This window comes from Phalacrocorax carbo, chromosome 1 (assembly GCF_963921805.1).
Source record: "Phalacrocorax carbo chromosome 1, bPhaCar2.1, whole genome shotgun sequence".
NCBI lineage: Eukaryota > Metazoa > Chordata > Aves > Suliformes > Phalacrocoracidae > Phalacrocorax > Phalacrocorax carbo.
The window spans coordinates 2,889,748-2,908,411 of NC_087513.1; the positions used below are offsets into that span (position 1 = coordinate 2,889,748).

Here is an 18,664-nt window from a genome sequence, read left to right on the forward strand (position 1 = left end):
GACAATGTCTAACTAAAAGTACCAATTTTGGTTGTCACTTTGCTGTTTCTCTGCTTAGATATATAATATACATTTACTGCCACCTTCAGCAGAATCAAAATGCTTTAGGGGGTGAAAAAACAGCCCATCTGGCTGAGCACTACACAGAATCCCAGACTGGTGGGGGTTGGCAGGGACCTCTGGAGCTCACCCCGTCCCACCCCTGCTGGAGCAGGCACCCCCAGAGCAGGGGCACAGGGCCGCGTCCAGGCGGGGGGTGAATGTCTCCAGGGAAGGGACCCCACAGCCTCTCTGGGCAGCCTGTGCCCCTGCTCTGGCACCCGCACAGCAAAGGGGTTTGGCCTCATGTTCAGGGGGAACTTCCCCTGTTCCAGCTTGTGCCCGTGGCCCCTTGGCCTGGCGTTGGGCACCGCTGAAAAGAGCCCGGCCCCATCCTCCTGACATCCACCCTTCAGGTATTTATAGGCACTGATGAGATCCCCCCTCAGCCTTCTCTTCTCCAGGCTGAACAAGCCCAGGTCTCTCAGCCTTTCCTCACAAGGGAGATGCTCCAGCCCCTGATCCCCTTGGCAGCTCTGCGCTGGCATTGCTCCAGCAGTTCCCTGCCCTTCTTGAACTGGGGGGCCCAGAACTGGACGCAGCCCTGCAGGTGTGGCCTCACTGGGGCAGAGCAGAGGGGAAGAGAACCTCGCCCTGCTGGCCACACTCCTTTTAACGCAGCCTAGGATACACGCCTCCTCATGTACCTTCTCAGTCTAAACGCCAAAGACCTCGTCTTTTAAACCCACAACACAGCCCGCAGTAGCATGCAAATATTGCCAAACCATATTAAAAAGAAGAGTAACAGGAATGCAGAGGTTGCAAAGCTCCAGTCCATCCAACTTGACTTCAGGAACCTCAGCAGCACAAGGTGAGAACATAGTTGCCAATTAAGTCTTTCTCTACACTTAGCGTTCTCTGAAAAATGAGCTTAATACGCAGCTGTAGCCCAGAACACAACAAGATGAGAGCAAGACAAAGGAATCACTCTGCTGCTGTATAAAACCTTACTATGTCCATACTTGGAGTGATATGAGCAGTTCTAGTCTTCTCTCTCTTTTCTGTTACCCTTGGAAGGGTGACTAAAACAACAGAGGGGACAAAGCAGCTGTTCTCTGCAGAGACGCTAAGGCCAAGACTCTGCAGTTTGGAAAAGAAAAGGCTGAAAGGAGATAGGAATGAGGTCTGCAGAAGTCAGTAATGAGATGAATGATGTAAATGCAAAACAGTTTTTCACCAAATCATGCGCTGCTAGAACTAGTGGCACTTGTTGAAACTACCAGGAGATCAGTTTAGAAAAGGACAAAGCACCCTTACACGTAGGTGGTGAACTCCTGAACCTTGCTGCAGGATGTGCGGCTCACAGCATCAGCAGGTTCAGAAAGAGGATTTAAATGTACTCACAGACAACAGGTCAAAAACAAATACTGAGAGAAACTAGCTGTAACATACCCTCCAACATCCCTAACGCAACAACTGCAGACGCTAGGCAGGCACAGAGGCTCTGGACACAAAGTGGCTGCACCTGCACCGCCTCTCACATTTTGCATTACCACTGTTGGAGATGAACTCTCAGGCTAGTCACTCCATTAATCTGCCTCAATAGTGTGTTTCTTTGGCCTCATCCTCTGCAATACTCCAGTAATTTAGATCACGTAAACCTGAGTAAGGTTTTGGAGGTGCCAGAGGTGACGTTACCGACTCCTGCGCACGTACACACAAACACAAGCACAGAAAATGCCACCGTGAGGCCTTCCCTTCACCTTTCCAGGGTATTTCAGCAACCAGACCTGCAAGAAGACAAGACAACCACGACCCATTCTTGCAGAGTTCCACGTGAAACCGCCATGCCGCCAGGCAGCAGGAGGGGGGAGAAGGCAAGAGTTACGGACTTTGCCCAACCGCTGCTTTGTACATCCCAGGGACATGCTCACCAAGGACAAGACCGTATTGACGTGCCGTTACATATTTTTCCAGCCTGCGATCCTAACCTGCAAGCCTTGAACTCAGTGGAAGTTTCAGTCAATTGCCATGTTCCAAGATTTCCAGCTGGCTCTGTCAGATGCACCAACTGGGAAATCTTCCCAGAATTAACACCTGTATTGGGAACCTCTCGTGTTCTTTAATTACCTGTTTTGGGAAAATACTGTAGAAACAAGCATCACTAAAATATACTCATCATTCTGACTAGAAAAAATTATCTATTTTTACAGCCCTTTAGTCTGTTCCAGTTTAAAACATTAAAGGGACCAGTTACTATGCTGAAACTGATAAATAATTCTACAAGCAACAAAAAATTTAGGCCTAACATTTTTTTTCCCCCTCCATCCACATGTGTTTGTCTTAAATACCTGTAGATTATTTCTTTATGGATAGAAGTTTAAATCACAATCCAAGATCCAAATGCAGAAAAGCAACATCAGAGACCACTTTTTCATTTATTTTACTGAAAGAACAGCAAGTTCCAGAATTATAAAGTTTTGGTTTTAGGACTTGATTATTTTGAGTCATTATGGGAGCCTGGATTAATGGCTGGAGAACAGAAGTGCACATGCGATTCATCCCACGATCATGTACTGAAGAACCATCAAAGAGCACTTAGAGAAAAGCAGACCCATTCTTTAATGGATGTGAATAGCAATATATATAAATAAATATGAGGAAGTGAAGCTGCTTTAAGCCAAAATGTCAGAAACAAGTGTGCCATAAAACCGAGAATGCCTCTTCTAGGTTTTTTTAAAATCATATTAAACCTTTTCCCAAATAATAGTTTATATTTTTTGACCACCATGGCTACAGCATATAAATTTCTGCAACATATTCAAAAGCACTATGAGTACTTACAACTTCTAACAGCCACCAGCAAGACCCTGGTCACGTTTTTCTCAAGTCACTGTATCAATCAGATGAGCCCCCACTTTACCTACTTAAACCAAAACTAACCCACCTTCTCTCTACTCCAGTAATTCATTACCCAGCATTTCACTCATTCAAAAACACAACATTAAATCCTTGAAGTCTAGCAGCATCTGTAACTACAAAAAGGAGCAATGTCACTTTGAATCTGAAACATTACCTTGTACACCTCAATTTCCTACCTAAGCCCCTTGGTACAGGAGCCATTTATTTCTTCTTCTTGCTCTGCACAAAAAAAGCAAAGCAAGGAATACTTAATATTCTTGAGATTATATACCTTCCTGCTAACACTGCAGAAAAGTAAGCCAAGGGCATCTTTGCTTGTTTCAGTTCTATTAAAATGTGTGGCAAGGAAGAAGAAAAGTCAACACACTGTTTGCCAAATAGAAAGGATCAAAATTGTTTGGGAAAGGAACTTTGCAGAAAGAACTTTAAGGGGGGAATTACAAAACAGGACAGGATTATGAAACAATGATAAATATACATTAGCTTTTTAGAACTCCCTGAAAAGAAAAAGCATTCAAAACATACGATAAACAGAAGACACATCAATTTAGAAACCAAGTACGTGCAGGTTATGAACTCAGTGGGGATCTCCAGTAGCATTCCCTGATCAGTTCACTTGGTTTTTTTCATTTTCATTTTTCTAAGTGAGAGTCCGCCTCCCCTGTAAGGTACCTGCAATTTCTGCTTGGCAGCTGGATGGCTGCATATGCCTGTCTCATTAGCAAGAGCTCAACAGGATTAGAATAATTCCAACTGGATGTTAGTCTGTTAAGAGACATTTTTATGCTACAGTAAAACAGAAATTCATTGAGCCAAAACTTATTGACTTCTGATTTTACATAGTTAAAAATACAGTTTACACAAATGCAAAATGCTTAATTCACCGGAGTACTTCCACACACAGATGACAGGATAGGGGAGAAGATGATTAGACACAATTCTGAAATGGTTTTATCATGGGATGTACAGCATATTGCATACAAGAAAAAAAAAAACTTGCTATTTCCCCAGAGGTCAGTGAATTTGCACTGCATTGAGATTAATAAAATAAATCCATTGGGACTATTCATTTCGGTAGAATTTGATCGGTAGATCACAAGTATCTTTCATCTCCGCTTTCCAGCATCCACCTCAAATAGCTAGCACAGGGTGTAGGTGGAAAGACTTTTACAGGAGTCCTGAAGCACTGTCATTCCACAAGATGCTGAAAGCCTTAAACTGCTTGCTACAACAATTCACATCAAAGACAGGAACATCTAGGTTCCAATGGTAAATACGTAAAAAAAAATGTATTCACACTGATCAAATGTAATTGCCACCTCTACCATCTCTGGAAGAGGCTGTACCTTTCTACAAAACCAAAGGAACTCCACAGCTCCAGAAGACTCCTCCTTCCTCCACGCCACAGACAAAGGAACAAAGCATCTCAGACATGTCGGCAAAACTGGGACCCGAAAGTACGTTTGAATCTACTCTCACCTGTCGTTTTACATAAGTTCCACAGACTGGAGCTATCAAAAGCTAAAGAATAATTCAAAACATTGGGAGGCAAGATTTCAGAGTTCTGGATGCTTACCTATAAATGCCCAACATGCTATCTGAAAGCAGTTGGAAACCCACTTGAGTTGTTAAAACTTTTCTCTCCACTGACCTCAGAGTCTCAGCATTTTCCTCCAAGCTGCAAAACAAAATGCTTCTCTCACTAAAACACTAAGGAGCTTTGAGAAAGTCACACAACGTCTCATTTTTATAATGTGGAAAATGATACAGACTGTAGCTACTATTTACCATAGTAAATACATACAATGCTTTGAAAATGTGACACAATAAGTAGGGATAAAAGAAACTTTTCCCTAAGAGCCAATGTAATTAATCTGGTCCCAGCAACAACTACCACCAGCAGACTCCATACACTACAGAACAAGTTATTCTCACACTACAGACTTAGTGTTGGCTATTCCTTTGCGTTTTGACAAATCAATGTTTTTCACTGCATTCAGGGTGCCTGGACTGCAGAACTACCACACCACCTCATCTCCTCTGTAAATTTACTCCTACAGTGTGATGCCTTAATTTGGGAAGGAAGGAAAGAAAAGAGGGAAAAAAGGAAAAAGAAAGAACTCTCCAGTATTCAAACAACGCAAGACAAAAAAAAAAACAAACAGGCAGATGATGTAAAAGGACAGAAAACAAGCCATAATTTCTTCACAAGCTAATAAATTTCATTGTTGTGAACTGAAAGAACATGATGTTTACTAAGCTATTCAACAGCAGAAGAAAACAAACGCCATTGTACTACACATCATGTGGCACAACAGATAACTACAGGAGTACAGAAATGCTATACAGAGATGATCAGCTGCAAAACTATGAAGCAATTCACCTCCCTTCCTACCATGCTATTTCTGAGCTTCAAATGCACTCCAGCCCCAAAACAGGATTTAACATCACAGCTCCCAGCACCACAGAAAGCATGCTACACACCGATTAAGCTTTATTCTGTGTAACACCCATGTTCCCAAAACATGCCCAGCTCATCCACACCAACAAACTACTACCAAATAAGCTTTGATGCGAACGAAATGCACAACAGACTTCTTCGCTCAGTCACCGTACCACTGAGCTTAGCGCAAACTGAGAACAGCCACAAGGGCACGTACTATGAAACGCTTTTTCTGGGGCATCCTGTGACACTCAGTGGGAAAAGCTTTTGCAAAGCCAGAAAGAGGCATCGCTGCAGGTACTTCAGGCAGCCGCAGCACCAAAGGGCTCAGGCTGGCAATATGGGCTGCTGAGCCACAAAGCTTCAAGGGGACAAAGTATTTTGTTCACGGACAGAGACATGTACAGCAAATGTGCAAAAATGTGGGTTCCTAAAGAATCTTCCTCTCAGAGGGATGCATGAATGAATCCTCCATCTGCATCTTGAAGTTTATTTTCCTGCCTGACAGCGAATATTTAGTTTTAGCATATGCCGTCCTACTAGCGTACCTCAGTCAGAAGCATCAGAGAAGCAACTCTGCTTTATTCTCCCCTCTCTTTTATTCTACAAGGACCAATAACAAAACCAGGTCAGTCAGAGACAAATCCATTAATTTCTCAGCTCCAAACACCCACAGTCCAACCCCGTTTTGCTCTGCAGTGTGCTGAATGCCCTCATAGCACACATGGTCTTCTGAACCTGAAGACCTCATAGCCCTCTCTGTCTTCTGAACCTGAATTCAGGGTGCAATCCACACCACTCCTGCTTCACCTCGTACCTTGCTGTTGCATTTCCTTCAGAGAGTGTTTTTTCCTACCAAATCCTGTATTTGGTTGCCTCCCTACCCCCGTATTTTGCACTGTAGTAAAGGAAGTCAACATCAAACTTTAAGACTATCCATTCACAGGCACCAACCTCAACAGCTCCAGCAGGAATCAGATTTGAGACTCAAAAAGAACTTCTGTTTACACTGACAAGTTTTGTATTTCCCCACACAGCCTGTATTATCAAGGGCTTTACTCTGTTCTCCAAGGCAGACGAGTAATTTCTTTTGCCAGCCCACTGTTAGCTTCCTACCTGCCCAATAAAATGCCAAGAGAATTAGATTAAGTGTCAATTTTAAGAGAAAACTGTTAAAGTTAATGAATAACAAATGTTTCATTTCTGCAAATTTGCTTTTTCTGATGCCTCCAGCTAGGCTGGGTGGATAACTGCCTGCCTATTTTACCTACCCTAAGGCCAGCCCTGTTAAGTATGATTACTGCTAAGCTATGGATAGTAAATGGAGTCTTAATTATCAATTTCTTGGCTAGAGAATTTGTTTCACAGGAAGAACGCTGTAGTAACAGTATGTGGGCATTAGGCTTCTGTGGATTTTTTTATTAAACAAAAGTGAAAGAACACATAACACATGCAAAATGCAAGTAGGCGTTTTAGAAAATTAATGCTAAGTTAGCACCTGCAACACGCTAGACAATTCTTATGGGAGAGGAGCGTGGAAGTCCCCGCTGCTTTTGACCATCGCTGTAGGTATTCAGCATCCACGTGTCCCTGTAGAGCCCTCCTTCCTCTGCTCCTCAACATCAGGGCAGACATGCAAATATTTGTGGTTAAAGGCAGAAAAAGAGTATTTACACAATGCACAGGTGCAGCTTGGAAATCCAGAAAGTATTTTCCATTACTCCTGGATCAGGTTTCTTTAAGCATGCAATTCACTTGCCTTCACTCAGTGTTACTTATTCAAATGAAAACACTCATTAAAGACAGTGGGAAACACCAACAAAAAATAAGGCGAGCCAATCAAATTTAAATATTTCTCATCTGATCAGGAAAATGAACATTTCAGTGAAGTGTAATTGAACCAAGTGCTGAATCACTGGGGGGATCAAACAAAGCCCCAATTTTAACAGCAATCCACAGTAAACTTTCTGCCACCTGTTCCTGCAGTGATCTGCACCGTGTCATCCGCCTTGTTAAGCCTCCCAGTTCCCGGCTCTGAGAGCACAGCCAGCCTGTAGTATCGACTGCACGCAACACAGCTTGCCTTAAAGCTCGTCTTGGTGAAAGCTAAGGCTACGTTCAGCAGCGTGGCCAACTTACGGGACTCACTTATAACCTTTTTCTTCAATAAAAACACCACCCAGAAATCTTTTCAACAGAAGCTGCAGAACACACAGTTCAACAGTACACGCTGCAGCACTGGGGAAAACCCAAAGTTTAAGCGATACGCTATGATCCATCCATTCCGAAGAAATCAGGTGATGTTTTCAATGCTTTACAGTTTGGATAGCTGTTAAACAATAATTCTCACTGTCCGTCTATTGAAACGTACAGATAAAGGGTGCTGGGTAGGTATTACACATCAATATTATAAAAACCTCTCCTAAATACATTTCACAACTTATCATATACACTTGAGTCACTCCAGACAATAAAATTAATAGTAGAGTACAGAGATTATCAAAATTAGCCTTCAGGAAGGAAAATTAGAGAAGGAGATTTTATTTATTTATCCTCCATTTTACATCATATCAAGGTCCTAAAACACAATCCAGAATACAACAAGCCTCTATAATGTACAGGGAAAAAAAATCACAGCATGGCCTTAGCCGACACAGACAATTTTTGATCAACAAAGAATTGTGGAGTTAAACGAAGAAAGCAGTTGTTAGAAGCAGCAAATAATCATGTAAAGAGAGCACTGTGGATGTCTAGAAAGACCAGTCTCCTCTCTGCAGGAAGGAGCTGCAATGTGCCAAGGAGTCTTTAGTACTGAAAAAGGAAGGGAAAAAAGCAGAGTAAAAAGAAACCCATTAGAATCTAGTTACTTTTCATAAGGCACCTCTTGCTGATGACCGTGGCCAAACAGCAATTACAGTATTTGCTTTCTCATTTAGGTTTAAACTGTTGTGATCATCACCAGACGTTTCTAGTGCACTACCACCCAAAGACCAACTGCACAGCCGCCCCTCCGAGAGACCCCGCTCAGACACGCAGACTGACAGCACAAGCTCTGTGTGGCAGGAAATCTAATATACAAGAAACAAAACGGGTGAATAAAATATAAGAGGTCAGGATGCGAGGGAAAGGGAACAAAATAACCGAGATGAGAGAGAGCATCTGTCCACATCTCAGCTGTCCGGCAGAAGCAGCCGTAACCAGGCGGTTCCTCAAACACTGCCAGACTGCTCATCATCACAGGAACTGCAGCAGTGCGTCTGCAGTGCAAGCTGTTGGGAGGATCAAGTGTTGACTTCACAGATGCATGGAAGATGCATGGAAGCGTTCCACAAGAAGCAGCACTGAAGATGAAATGCACAAATTTTTTAGTACCTTTTCCTCCCCAAAAAGCTGTTGAGGGAAACAGAACATTACACAATGGGTGTGCTCCTGGTAATTTCAAGGACTGGGCCTTGTAGTGAAAATGTCAAGCAACACCTAAGATACTTAACAGTAAGGTGCCTCCAATGAACACTTCCAAAATGCATGTTTGCCTCTGAGTTAATCAGAATAAAATGCATAAGTGCGGAAACAATAAAATCTGCTCCTTTCTGAAAATCAGGGTTTGTTTGGTTGCTCATTTTTGTTGTTTTCTTTGGTTTTTCCTCCCGTAAGCCTTATTTTTATGGGTGTAAAAAAAGACCCTGTACGGAAAGAGAGCCTGTCTAGAGCAGTTCAGCAGGTTTTCTTCCTCCCAACTGCTGTGCCACGGTCTGTGCACCGTCCTTCAAGACCTTACAAACAGCTGCATTTCAACAGGGCACAAAGAAAAAGTTTTGTAAAGCACCCTAGGACAAGAGCTGTACTTCAGCACACTCTCTACACTGCTCTACAAATTTCCAGAGGTTCATTAAACTAAATGGACTTATTTGAATTTTATAATTGAAAACTGTTGTCTTAAAGACAAGTCCCAAATGGGGTGATCTACAGCTTCCAGCACTATTTAACCTCAAAGCATATAAACTGATAATACATGTTTTGAAACCTCCATAGAGCCTCATTGAAACCTCTGTAAAAAGTTGGTTCCTTATGAAACAAAGCCAGACAGAAGGGGGCGGGGGGGGGGAGGAATCCAAAAGGTGTTTAATAATTTAACCCAGTAGCAACATGCTGCATGCTTTCTCATTTTTTCACAGGTTGATTGTTGTTATGAAAGTCTGGATTTGAGGAAATGAATCAAGGTGTTCAGAGGACAAACTACTCCCTTCATGGAGACAATGAGGTGCTGGGAAGAAGGTAGTCAAAAATTGTACTGTACAAGTCAATAGGGTTGGGAAAGAGGGTATCACTGAAATTACTACAAAATCCTAATGGATTTTCCCCTTAAAAAAAAGTAAAATCCTGAGGCCAGCATGCTCCAGCCTCATCAAGGGGAGTGCAAGGTACTCAGCCCCCAGACTAGATCTCCATTGTGCAAACAAGTAACTCGCTCCTCCACTACAAGAAATGGCAGAACCGAGTCTCTTCAAAATGCTGTTAAGCATACAAAGTAAACAGAGCATTATAAAACATTTTCCTCCTCTACTTACATTCCATTAATCTTTCATGCTGCTTACACAGTTGGTTAGACTATTTTCAACAGAAGTTGATGGTCTTTTTATCATTGAGGACTTGCAGATGTATGCATGAGAGCTGCAGTGAAAAGGCTGAGCAGCCTACAGCCACCTAAATAAATATCAGGGAATTTTTTATTTTGCTAAATTAACCAACCCTTAATCAAATTTCACCCCACAGATACAAACGATGTAGGTATAGCTAGTGATCAGCTGATTGCTGAAACAAAGATTGGACTGCAGTTGTTTAACATGATGACTCCAGCAGCAATACATGAAGATGAAAAAGCAATCCTGCACACAGGCCAAGCCCAATCGACACCAGCTGCACACCATTTTCCACCTGGAAAAGGGGTGCAGACAACAGACAGACCCACAAGATGCCAGTTACGCTGCCAGGCTCAAGCAGAGCGACTCAGCTCCCCCTCCACTGTGTGAGAACCTGCCCAAGACTATCTGACTATCTCCACGTACAAGAAACCACAGGTACCAACTCTGTCCCTTTTTTTGTAATTAACTTTACATCCAAAGAGCCAACACAGCTGTTACATGAATTACCATATTCCCAGAAGAAAACCGCAGTCCTAAGGATCAGTATTTTCAAGTCTGTGAGAGCAGAGGCTGGATAATGCTACTTGGACCTGCCACCTGGGTGATTAAGAGTAGTGAAGGAACCACTGGTCAACTTGCGCTATGAACCCATCCTTGAAATCATACTGCATCAGAGCAGCGGCCCTGCAAGAATCAGCAAGAGGCTTTGGAAAATTCATTATTAACCCGAAGATTTCAGTACTGCACTGCAACGAAGAGCTGTTGGAGGCATTGTCTTCGAAAGAGTTGAAACCACAGAGCTTGTAATCATTAATTAACAAAACCGACTACTTCCGCTTCCTAGTTTTGTCAGGGTTGGCTAAACTCCAGCTCTGCGCAGTGCCTTGTCTAAAGCTGAAGTAAGAGCTGAAAAATAAAACACCTCGAGCTTTTAACAGGGCACGGTCACACATACCATCCCTTTGCACACAGCTGCATATTCACATATGCACCCTCACCTATGGTTGATATTAAATGTAACCAAGTATCTGCATCAAGCTACAACCCACCACTTGCCAAATATGCACACATTTTATATAAGTGCCTCAAGATCATTTCAGGAAAATTTATAGTTTAAAACCATACTCTGCCATATACAATTTATTCTCGATGAATTTCTGAGCTACTTGTCTTGCAGAAGAACTGCTACCTTTATAACATTGGAAAACACCATTAGCAATAAAAGTGGTTTTAAGAGACCATTACAGTACATACAGATCAGAATAACTCGGCTTTATTTCTTGTAGCAGCAAGGGCAACAGCTATACATCCGTCTTTCCCACTCTTCATCACAAACTGGGATATCAGCTCTATTGCTTTAGACAGAAAAGGAAGACCAAATGCCAGGTCATTAGTAAGAACCCATTTAACAAAGTTCACCATAAATGTAATGAAAATAATAGCCAAGAAGCATTAAAAAGAATTCCACTTGTGAAAAATAAAATATGTTCAAGGTTTTTTGCCTGTAATCTCAACTTCTGCAGACATGAAAGTAGGAAATGTACTATATCTTGCCTTTTAGTTCTCCTTGACATCTGCCGTATGTGTTTGTCTGTGTGAAAGCTTAGCACAAAGATTTCAATAAGGTCTTATGGAGTCTCTGCTGAAGTTTGTTTTCTCCCAATTAAAGCAGCTATTAAAGGCCAGTTTTAAAAAATAGCAACCTTTAACTGAAAGAAAAATGCCTAACAATAAATAAAAGGCAGACACATTCACCAATTAAAAATCTGACAAGATATCACAAAAAAAAGCATTTGCTAAATGCCAGGTTGCTTGTTTCAGAGTACAAAAGCTGTTTCAACCAGCTACCAACAAAACAAAAGGTTAAGAAAAATCAATATACATACACATGTTTGTCCTCTAAAAGATAAAAAAAATACTCCTCAAGTTGTCCTCCCACAGACGAGTGGAATTTTCTCCATTCTCTGCACTGTTTTTTAAAAAGACATTGCCAAAGCCCATGTGATCAGCATTAGACTTCTATAACAAAGGCTCCTGGTCTCCAGTGACAACATTTTGACCTTAAAAAGTACCTTTTATGTAAGGAACTTGAAGCTCCTTTCTCATACGTGAAGGAATTAGCACGTTTTTCAAGTGGGTGTGCCGAGGCACGAGTGCAAGCACTGCGCTTTTGACCATCCCGCAGAAGCATGGGGACAGAAGCAGTAAAGCCCCGGTATCCAATATTGTACTCTAGAAGTTACGATCCCAGGAGCTGTGTCTTCTTGTAGCAAATAATGGTCATTTCTTCTCAGCAACGTGAGGACAAGGGCAAATTGAAGATACTGTCATACCCCATAAAGGCACAGGGAGAACAGCAGCTCCCCTGAGCCGCAACAAAGGTGGGGATTTTAATAGCAGACTTTGCAAACACTCACTAAGCTTCCTAAACACTTTTTACTTCTAATAGATGTATTGTTATGAACATACCTACCCTACAAAACCTCTATTTCTCTTTTAGAAGAAACAAGAGGGAAACCGTGCCCAAAAACTGAGTATAACCCAGCAGCAGCACTGCTGAGGGTATGACTATGCTGCCTCATAACGCAGCTCCCAGCTCCTTTCCAGTGGGTCAGTCCTATCCTGGGCTGCACTGCACATCGCTCACTCCTGACAGCATCCCTACAGGTGGGATAGACAAGGCACCAGGTACCGCTCCATCCACCGAATACAGTGTTTTAATATCCCAGGAGGGCTGGTGCCCTCATGGCTCCTGTAACGCTGGACAGAAAATACAACTGCAGCGTAACACTATAAAACATCCTACCTGCTGGCTGCAAGAGAGGTTTTACGACAGTAAACAATCCAACTTGCTGTTCACAGGCAAGGACAGGTTTTGGAACCAATGAGATACCACCAGGATCCCACAAGGGTGGTTTCCTACATGGACACAGCCGGTCATCTCGAGTCAGGGCCACAGGGCAGGAGGGGCAGCAGACATCTGCACCACACAGCTTGGGAGCCAGAAATCACCCCTCTGAGCCAGACTACCTTAGCAGGGTTATTGTCACACAACACATCCTGATTCCACTCAAACACCAGGATTTTATTTTCAGTTTTGTATTCTAACTACAGAGCAGCACGTCTCCTTCTGCTCGGGAAACAACTTCTTCCAAATTAGTCCATACTCGAGGCTGCCTTTACTCTCTATTCTTGGCAACAACCGGGAAACCAAGGTGAATCAGTACGTGAATGCTCCTACAGGAAACAACTCCCAAAGAAGAAACATGTTTCCCAACACAATAGGAAAAACCAACTCGTCACAGGGACAGAAAAGAGATCAGCAGTGGGACATTGGGTCTTCCCTCATCTCAGAGCTCTCTGCAGCCAGAGCTGCTGAAAAGCAGTGCCACAGAGACGAGGGACAGCCCAAAATTTCCAAACTGTACCAAGACTGCGATGAATAACACTGATGAAACCTACACCGCTACACTGACATTTATGCAATTAACTTCCCTGAAGCAGAAGCACCCTGATTGTAGATTAGAGCCCCAGCTTCCATAGAATACCATTTCTCACTTGACTCCAGTGCTGCTATAATACATTAAACTTTGTCAAGGATCTGGCCCCAAATACTCTCCCTGAAGGTGAGATACTTTTTTCCTGGGAAGTCCAGCGAAATAAGTACAAGAATCACTAAATCTGGTATCAGAGGAAAGTAAATTATTCAGTCTCTTGCAACAGGGAGCTACTGAGCTTGAGTAAATACCAAAAATTATGCCTTCATTAATAAAATAATTTATACTTATAAAAGCCTTTCAGCTTCATATTTCAAAGCATTTTATAGACAATCACACTAAGCAGATTTTGCAGACCTAAACAACGTTTCTTTTTCAAAGCGATAACCGTCTTTCCAATAAGCAAGTAAAATGTAATACTTCAAGAAGCTCCTCTGGTTTTGTTTCTTTACAGCAGAAGAATATAGTCAAAGTTTTGCTACTTTTCATACACTGTTTCCTTTTATGGGCCTTTCACACAGCAACAAGAGAGAAATAAATAGCCTTCTAAATAAACAGGGCAATGCAAGTGTAAAACCACAAGGACTGCCAGAAGCCTCTCTACATAAATGTTTTGGAAATAAAGCTGTCGAGATAAGAAAACTTTGCTACATCCCAAACCAATAGCCTCCTGTTAAGATTTGTAATGTTTTCTGAAGCTGAGTAAAGTTATAAGGAAGATAACTTTAACCCAGCCAGGCCTCAATCTGTTTGCACTGGTATTTTATGATCATTCAAAACAGTGAAAAATTTCACCAGTTGCTTAGCAAGTTCATCCCCACCTGAGCTACTATTCAAAAACAACATCCAGAAGCAAGTCATTTAAATTCCTTTCCATGCCATTTCCTTTTTGTACTTGGCTAACCCTAAGAAATGTATTATTAACACAACACTTTTTCCTTCCTTTGCAATCAGTTCTACTTTCAGGTTTTCATGGTCCGGCTCAATATGATACTTCAAGCTCCACAAAGAATCTCTACATCTAAACCAACTTCTAATTAAATTCTGGAGGTTTATTTATCAGGCTGTTCTAGCGAATAATTTTAATTTCATGAAGTTGATAACTTCAATGTTGTGTCTAAACACTGGACCTAAACTAGCCAAGGTATCAGTTTCTGTAAGCCAAAGATTATTAGACAAACATGATTTCTTATTTGGAGAACACAGTAACTTAAGCTCACTCTCATTTTACATTATAAATTAAATAACAAGTCCAGATTTAGTAAAATAGAGATACAAAAGGAGGCCCTTACAATACTCTTGGAAATTACAGAAAACACTAAAATAAAAAAAAGGAAGATTACTACAGGAAATGCTGCATCAATCAACACATATGTATTATTCATTCTTTCCACTGCCAACAAATTACTGAATTTTATCTAAATTAAGATTACCTAGCTACAATTTAGCGTGTTCGCCTCTCCAACTTATTCCACCTTGAGGCTGCTAAAGAAACACTTAGCACAACACACTTCAAATCCACACTATTTATCCTTGCCCCAAACATATAGTGTAAGTGCCCAGTAAAAACTCAAGATCCAGGTGAGAAACCTGTTTTCTTCAGGTTTTCACAACTACTCATTTATTTATTACGCAAACGGTCCATGCGAACTCACGAGCAATTGCACCCGTGCGTATGTAGGATATAAAGTCTGCAGGAACACCACCCATTTTAATAGTCATATATTTGGGTAGTAGCCTCCCATCCCCTTCCCTTTCAATATCTGTCGTATACAAAATTAGAAGTTGCCAAAGTACGCTACTACCGCTGCCACACCTCATATTTATATGGGGTCATACTAATGTACACTTTTCTCCATCTGTATACATACATATATACATAACTCCAACCTAAATTTGCATGGTTTTGTAACAGTTTTCTTATAAAACTAATGAACCACATATACTTGAAATTGAAAAGTCAGGCAGCACAGTCTGTGTTAAGCATCACCTTTCATTCACTGTTCAGTGTGATTCTTTGTTACCTATTACCATACAATTCAGAAACTAAAGTCACAACCCTGGAAAAGCTAAGCAGTTCTGTGAACCTGATGCTTTTTTTGGAGTCACCGCCTACCTCAAGTTTTGTAAGATCTGAAAGACCAGCTTTCAGAATAATGAAAAAGAACAGAATTATGTCCTAAACATTATCATTCCTAGAGAATTTTAAAATCATAATATGTCTTAGATACAGAACTACTGCTACAATAACTTCTCCACAGTAACAGAATGACTAGAGTTTCTGGCAAAGACATCAAAGTTGGAACCAAAGTTTGAAAGTTCATTACAAGTCACAACACCATACTAGTATGACCACTTGGGGCCCGCACCCTTTTTAAAAGGTGTGCGTAAGGCCAACATTTAACAGGTTCAGTGTGGGAAAGCAGCTGCCAACCCACCGGTTATAGGCAGCACAGAAGAGATTTACAAGCAGTTTAAGAAGGCAAAGAGGGAAACCAGTGAGGTGAATACAGGTCCTTTGCTTGGCTCCAAGTATATCACAGAATCATCCTCTAGCAGAGAAGATGAGAGTGCAGGAGTAAGGGCAGACAAAACTCAATAGCTTAAACATGACTAGGTGCAACTGTTGCCTTTTCATCCCCCGCAACATGGTTAGACTCAGAAGTAGCACTTTTCCCATTATGGCATCCTAAAACAGGATGGAGGCTGCACACAGGACTTCCTAGTCCTCCAGCTTTTCCAACCAGCCACATTTCACTCAGTGCTGCTGTGCATTTGTGGATGGGAGCCAACTATGGACTCTACAGCAATAAGACTGTGCCTTGACCCTCCCTGTATGGCACAACGCTGGGGGTAACTGCGGGGGCCACTCCTCTGACCCCAGGATACAGCAAAGGAAGGGGAACAGAAGGGGGTGAGCCGGTCAGGGTGGCAGGAGGCCCCTCAGGGGGAAGCCGGCTCCAGCACTGAGGCCTCCCCGCCGCTGCCAGGGCCCGGGAAAAACCCGAGGCTCTGGAGCCCGGCCCGGGGAGGCCCCCTCCAGCACGGCGGGGCCCGCACACACCCCTGGGTCACCCCCAGGAGCGGCCCTGAGGGCGGGACGGGAGGCTGCGGAGCGGGGCCGCGCCGCCCCTACCTGATCACAGAGATGAGCAGCCCCGAGGGGTCCTTGCTCTTGCTCATGGTGCTCCGGTAGCGCCCCACCGCCTCGCCCGCCGCCATCTTGTGCCCCTCTCAAACACCGGGCAGCCGCTCCCGCTGGCGCGGCGCAGCCAATCAGCAGAGAGGAGGCGGGCATCTGCGGGCCTGCGACCCAATAGACGGCGAGGGGGCGGGGCGCGCAGCACCAAGCCGCGGGACCTTGCGGGAGCTGTAGTTTCTATGGCGGCGGCCTCGGACTCGAGTGGGCAGAAACGCGCCGTCGACGATGCAATCCTGCCCACCTTCGAAAGGCGGTTAACGTTGATTAACGGGTCATCCACCTACTGAGTGTGGATGTGTCTGCCTGGGCTTGAGCAAAGCCTTTGACACCGTCTCCCCCAGCACCCTCCTAGAGAAGCTGGCGGCTCATGGCTGGGCCGGGTGGCCCCTTCGCTGGGTAAAACCTGGCTGGTGGCCGAGCCCAGAGAGTTGGGGTGATCGGAGCTAAACCCAGTTGGCGGCCGGGCACGAGCGGGGCTCCCCAGGGCTCAGTGTTGGGGCCAGCCTTGTTTAATGTCTTTATCCATGATCTGAGTGAGGGGATCGAGTGCGCCCTCGGTGAGTTTGCAGGTGACACCAAGCTGGGCGGGAGTGTCGATCTGCTGGAGGGCAGGAAGGCTCTGCAGAGGGACCTGGGCAGGCTGGATCCATGGGCCGAGGTCAGTTGTGTGAGGTTTAACAAGGCCCAGTGCCGGGTCCTGCCCTTGGGTCACACCAACCCCAGGCAGCGCCCCAGGCCTGGGGCAGAGGGGCTGGGAAGTGCCCGGCGGAGAAGGCCCTGGGGGTGCTGGCTGACAGCCGGCTGGGCATGAGCCAGCAGTGCCCGGGTGGCCAAGGAGGCCACCAGCCCCCGGGCTTGTGTCAGCACTGGTGTGGCCAGCAGGAGCCGGGCAGGGATGGGGCCCCTGTGCTGGGCCCTGGGGAGGCCCCACCTCGAATGCTGGGCTCAGGTTTGGGCCCCTCGGGACAAGGAGGCCCTGGAGGGGCTGGAGCGTGTCCAGAGAAGGGCAGCAGGGCTGGGGCAGGGTCTGGAGCACAAGTGTGCTGGGGGGCGGCTGAGGGGGCTGGGGGGGTTTAGCCTGGAGAAGAGGGGGCTGAGGGGAGCCCTTCTCGCTCTCTGCAGCTGCCTGAGAGGGGCTGGAGTGAGGGGGGGCTGGTCTCTGCTCCCAAGTCACCAGTGATGGGACGAGAGGGAACGGCCTCAAGCTGCGTCAGGGCAGGTTTAGGTTGGAGATGAGGGAAAATGTCTTCCCTGCCAGAGGGGTCAGGCCCTGGCACAGGCTGCCCAGAGAGGTGGGGGAGTCACTGTCCCTGGTGGGGTTCAAACACCGTGCAGACGTGGCACCTGGGGACATGGTCTAGGAGGCCTGGGGGTGTTGGGTTGGCGGTTGGACCTGATGATCCTAGAGGTCTTTTCCAACCCTTAATGATTCTATGATTCTAAGAAATTACTGACTAGACAATATACATCTGCAAAGAGGGCCCTGAAAATGGGGCAGGGATGTGAAGGACGAAAGCACCCACGCAGAGCCTGGCCATGCTACTTCACCACATTCTCCCAGGTCTTTGGCATACTGAAAAGGAAGCTGTATGTAACTGTGTTTGGGGTTAGAAAACAAAAGGTTGGTTTTCACCAGCTTGCTGGGCAATGTAGAACAAGACATCTTACAACCACAGCCTCGCTTTCCCCGCTTGCAATTGAGGGATAGCGATGCATCTCCAGTCAAGTCCTTTGAGAGCTTGTGTTAAAAGCACCATGCGAGACCTAGGTTTGTTATTGCAGAGGCAGGAATTCCTTAGCAAGTACAGTAACAGTCAGGTACTAATAGCTACTGGGTGTTTCTAAACCAGCTTTCCTCCATCATGTCAAAGACACTGCTCCTGGCTGCTATTCTGGAGTTGTTTCTTCAGCCCCAAGC

The 18,664-nt window shown here is 44.4% G+C and overlaps 1 protein-coding gene across 3 annotated transcripts in view; it reads right to left on the reverse strand.

The window, feature by feature from the left end:
• The window catches only part of EXOC4 (exocyst complex component 4), a 420,816-nt gene extending 404,021 nt beyond the window's left edge, over nt 1-16,795 (reverse strand). For all 3 annotated transcript variants that reach the window (XM_064442315.1, XM_064442324.1, XM_064442335.1), the window contains exon 1: nt 16,681-16,795. In XM_064442315.1, the coding sequence (XP_064298385.1) occupies nt 16,681-16,766 (86 nt within the window). In that variant the 5' untranslated portion in view covers nt 16,767-16,795. The remainder of the gene's footprint in view (nt 1-16,680) is intronic.
• Between the last annotated feature and the right edge of the window lie 1,869 nt (nt 16,796-18,664).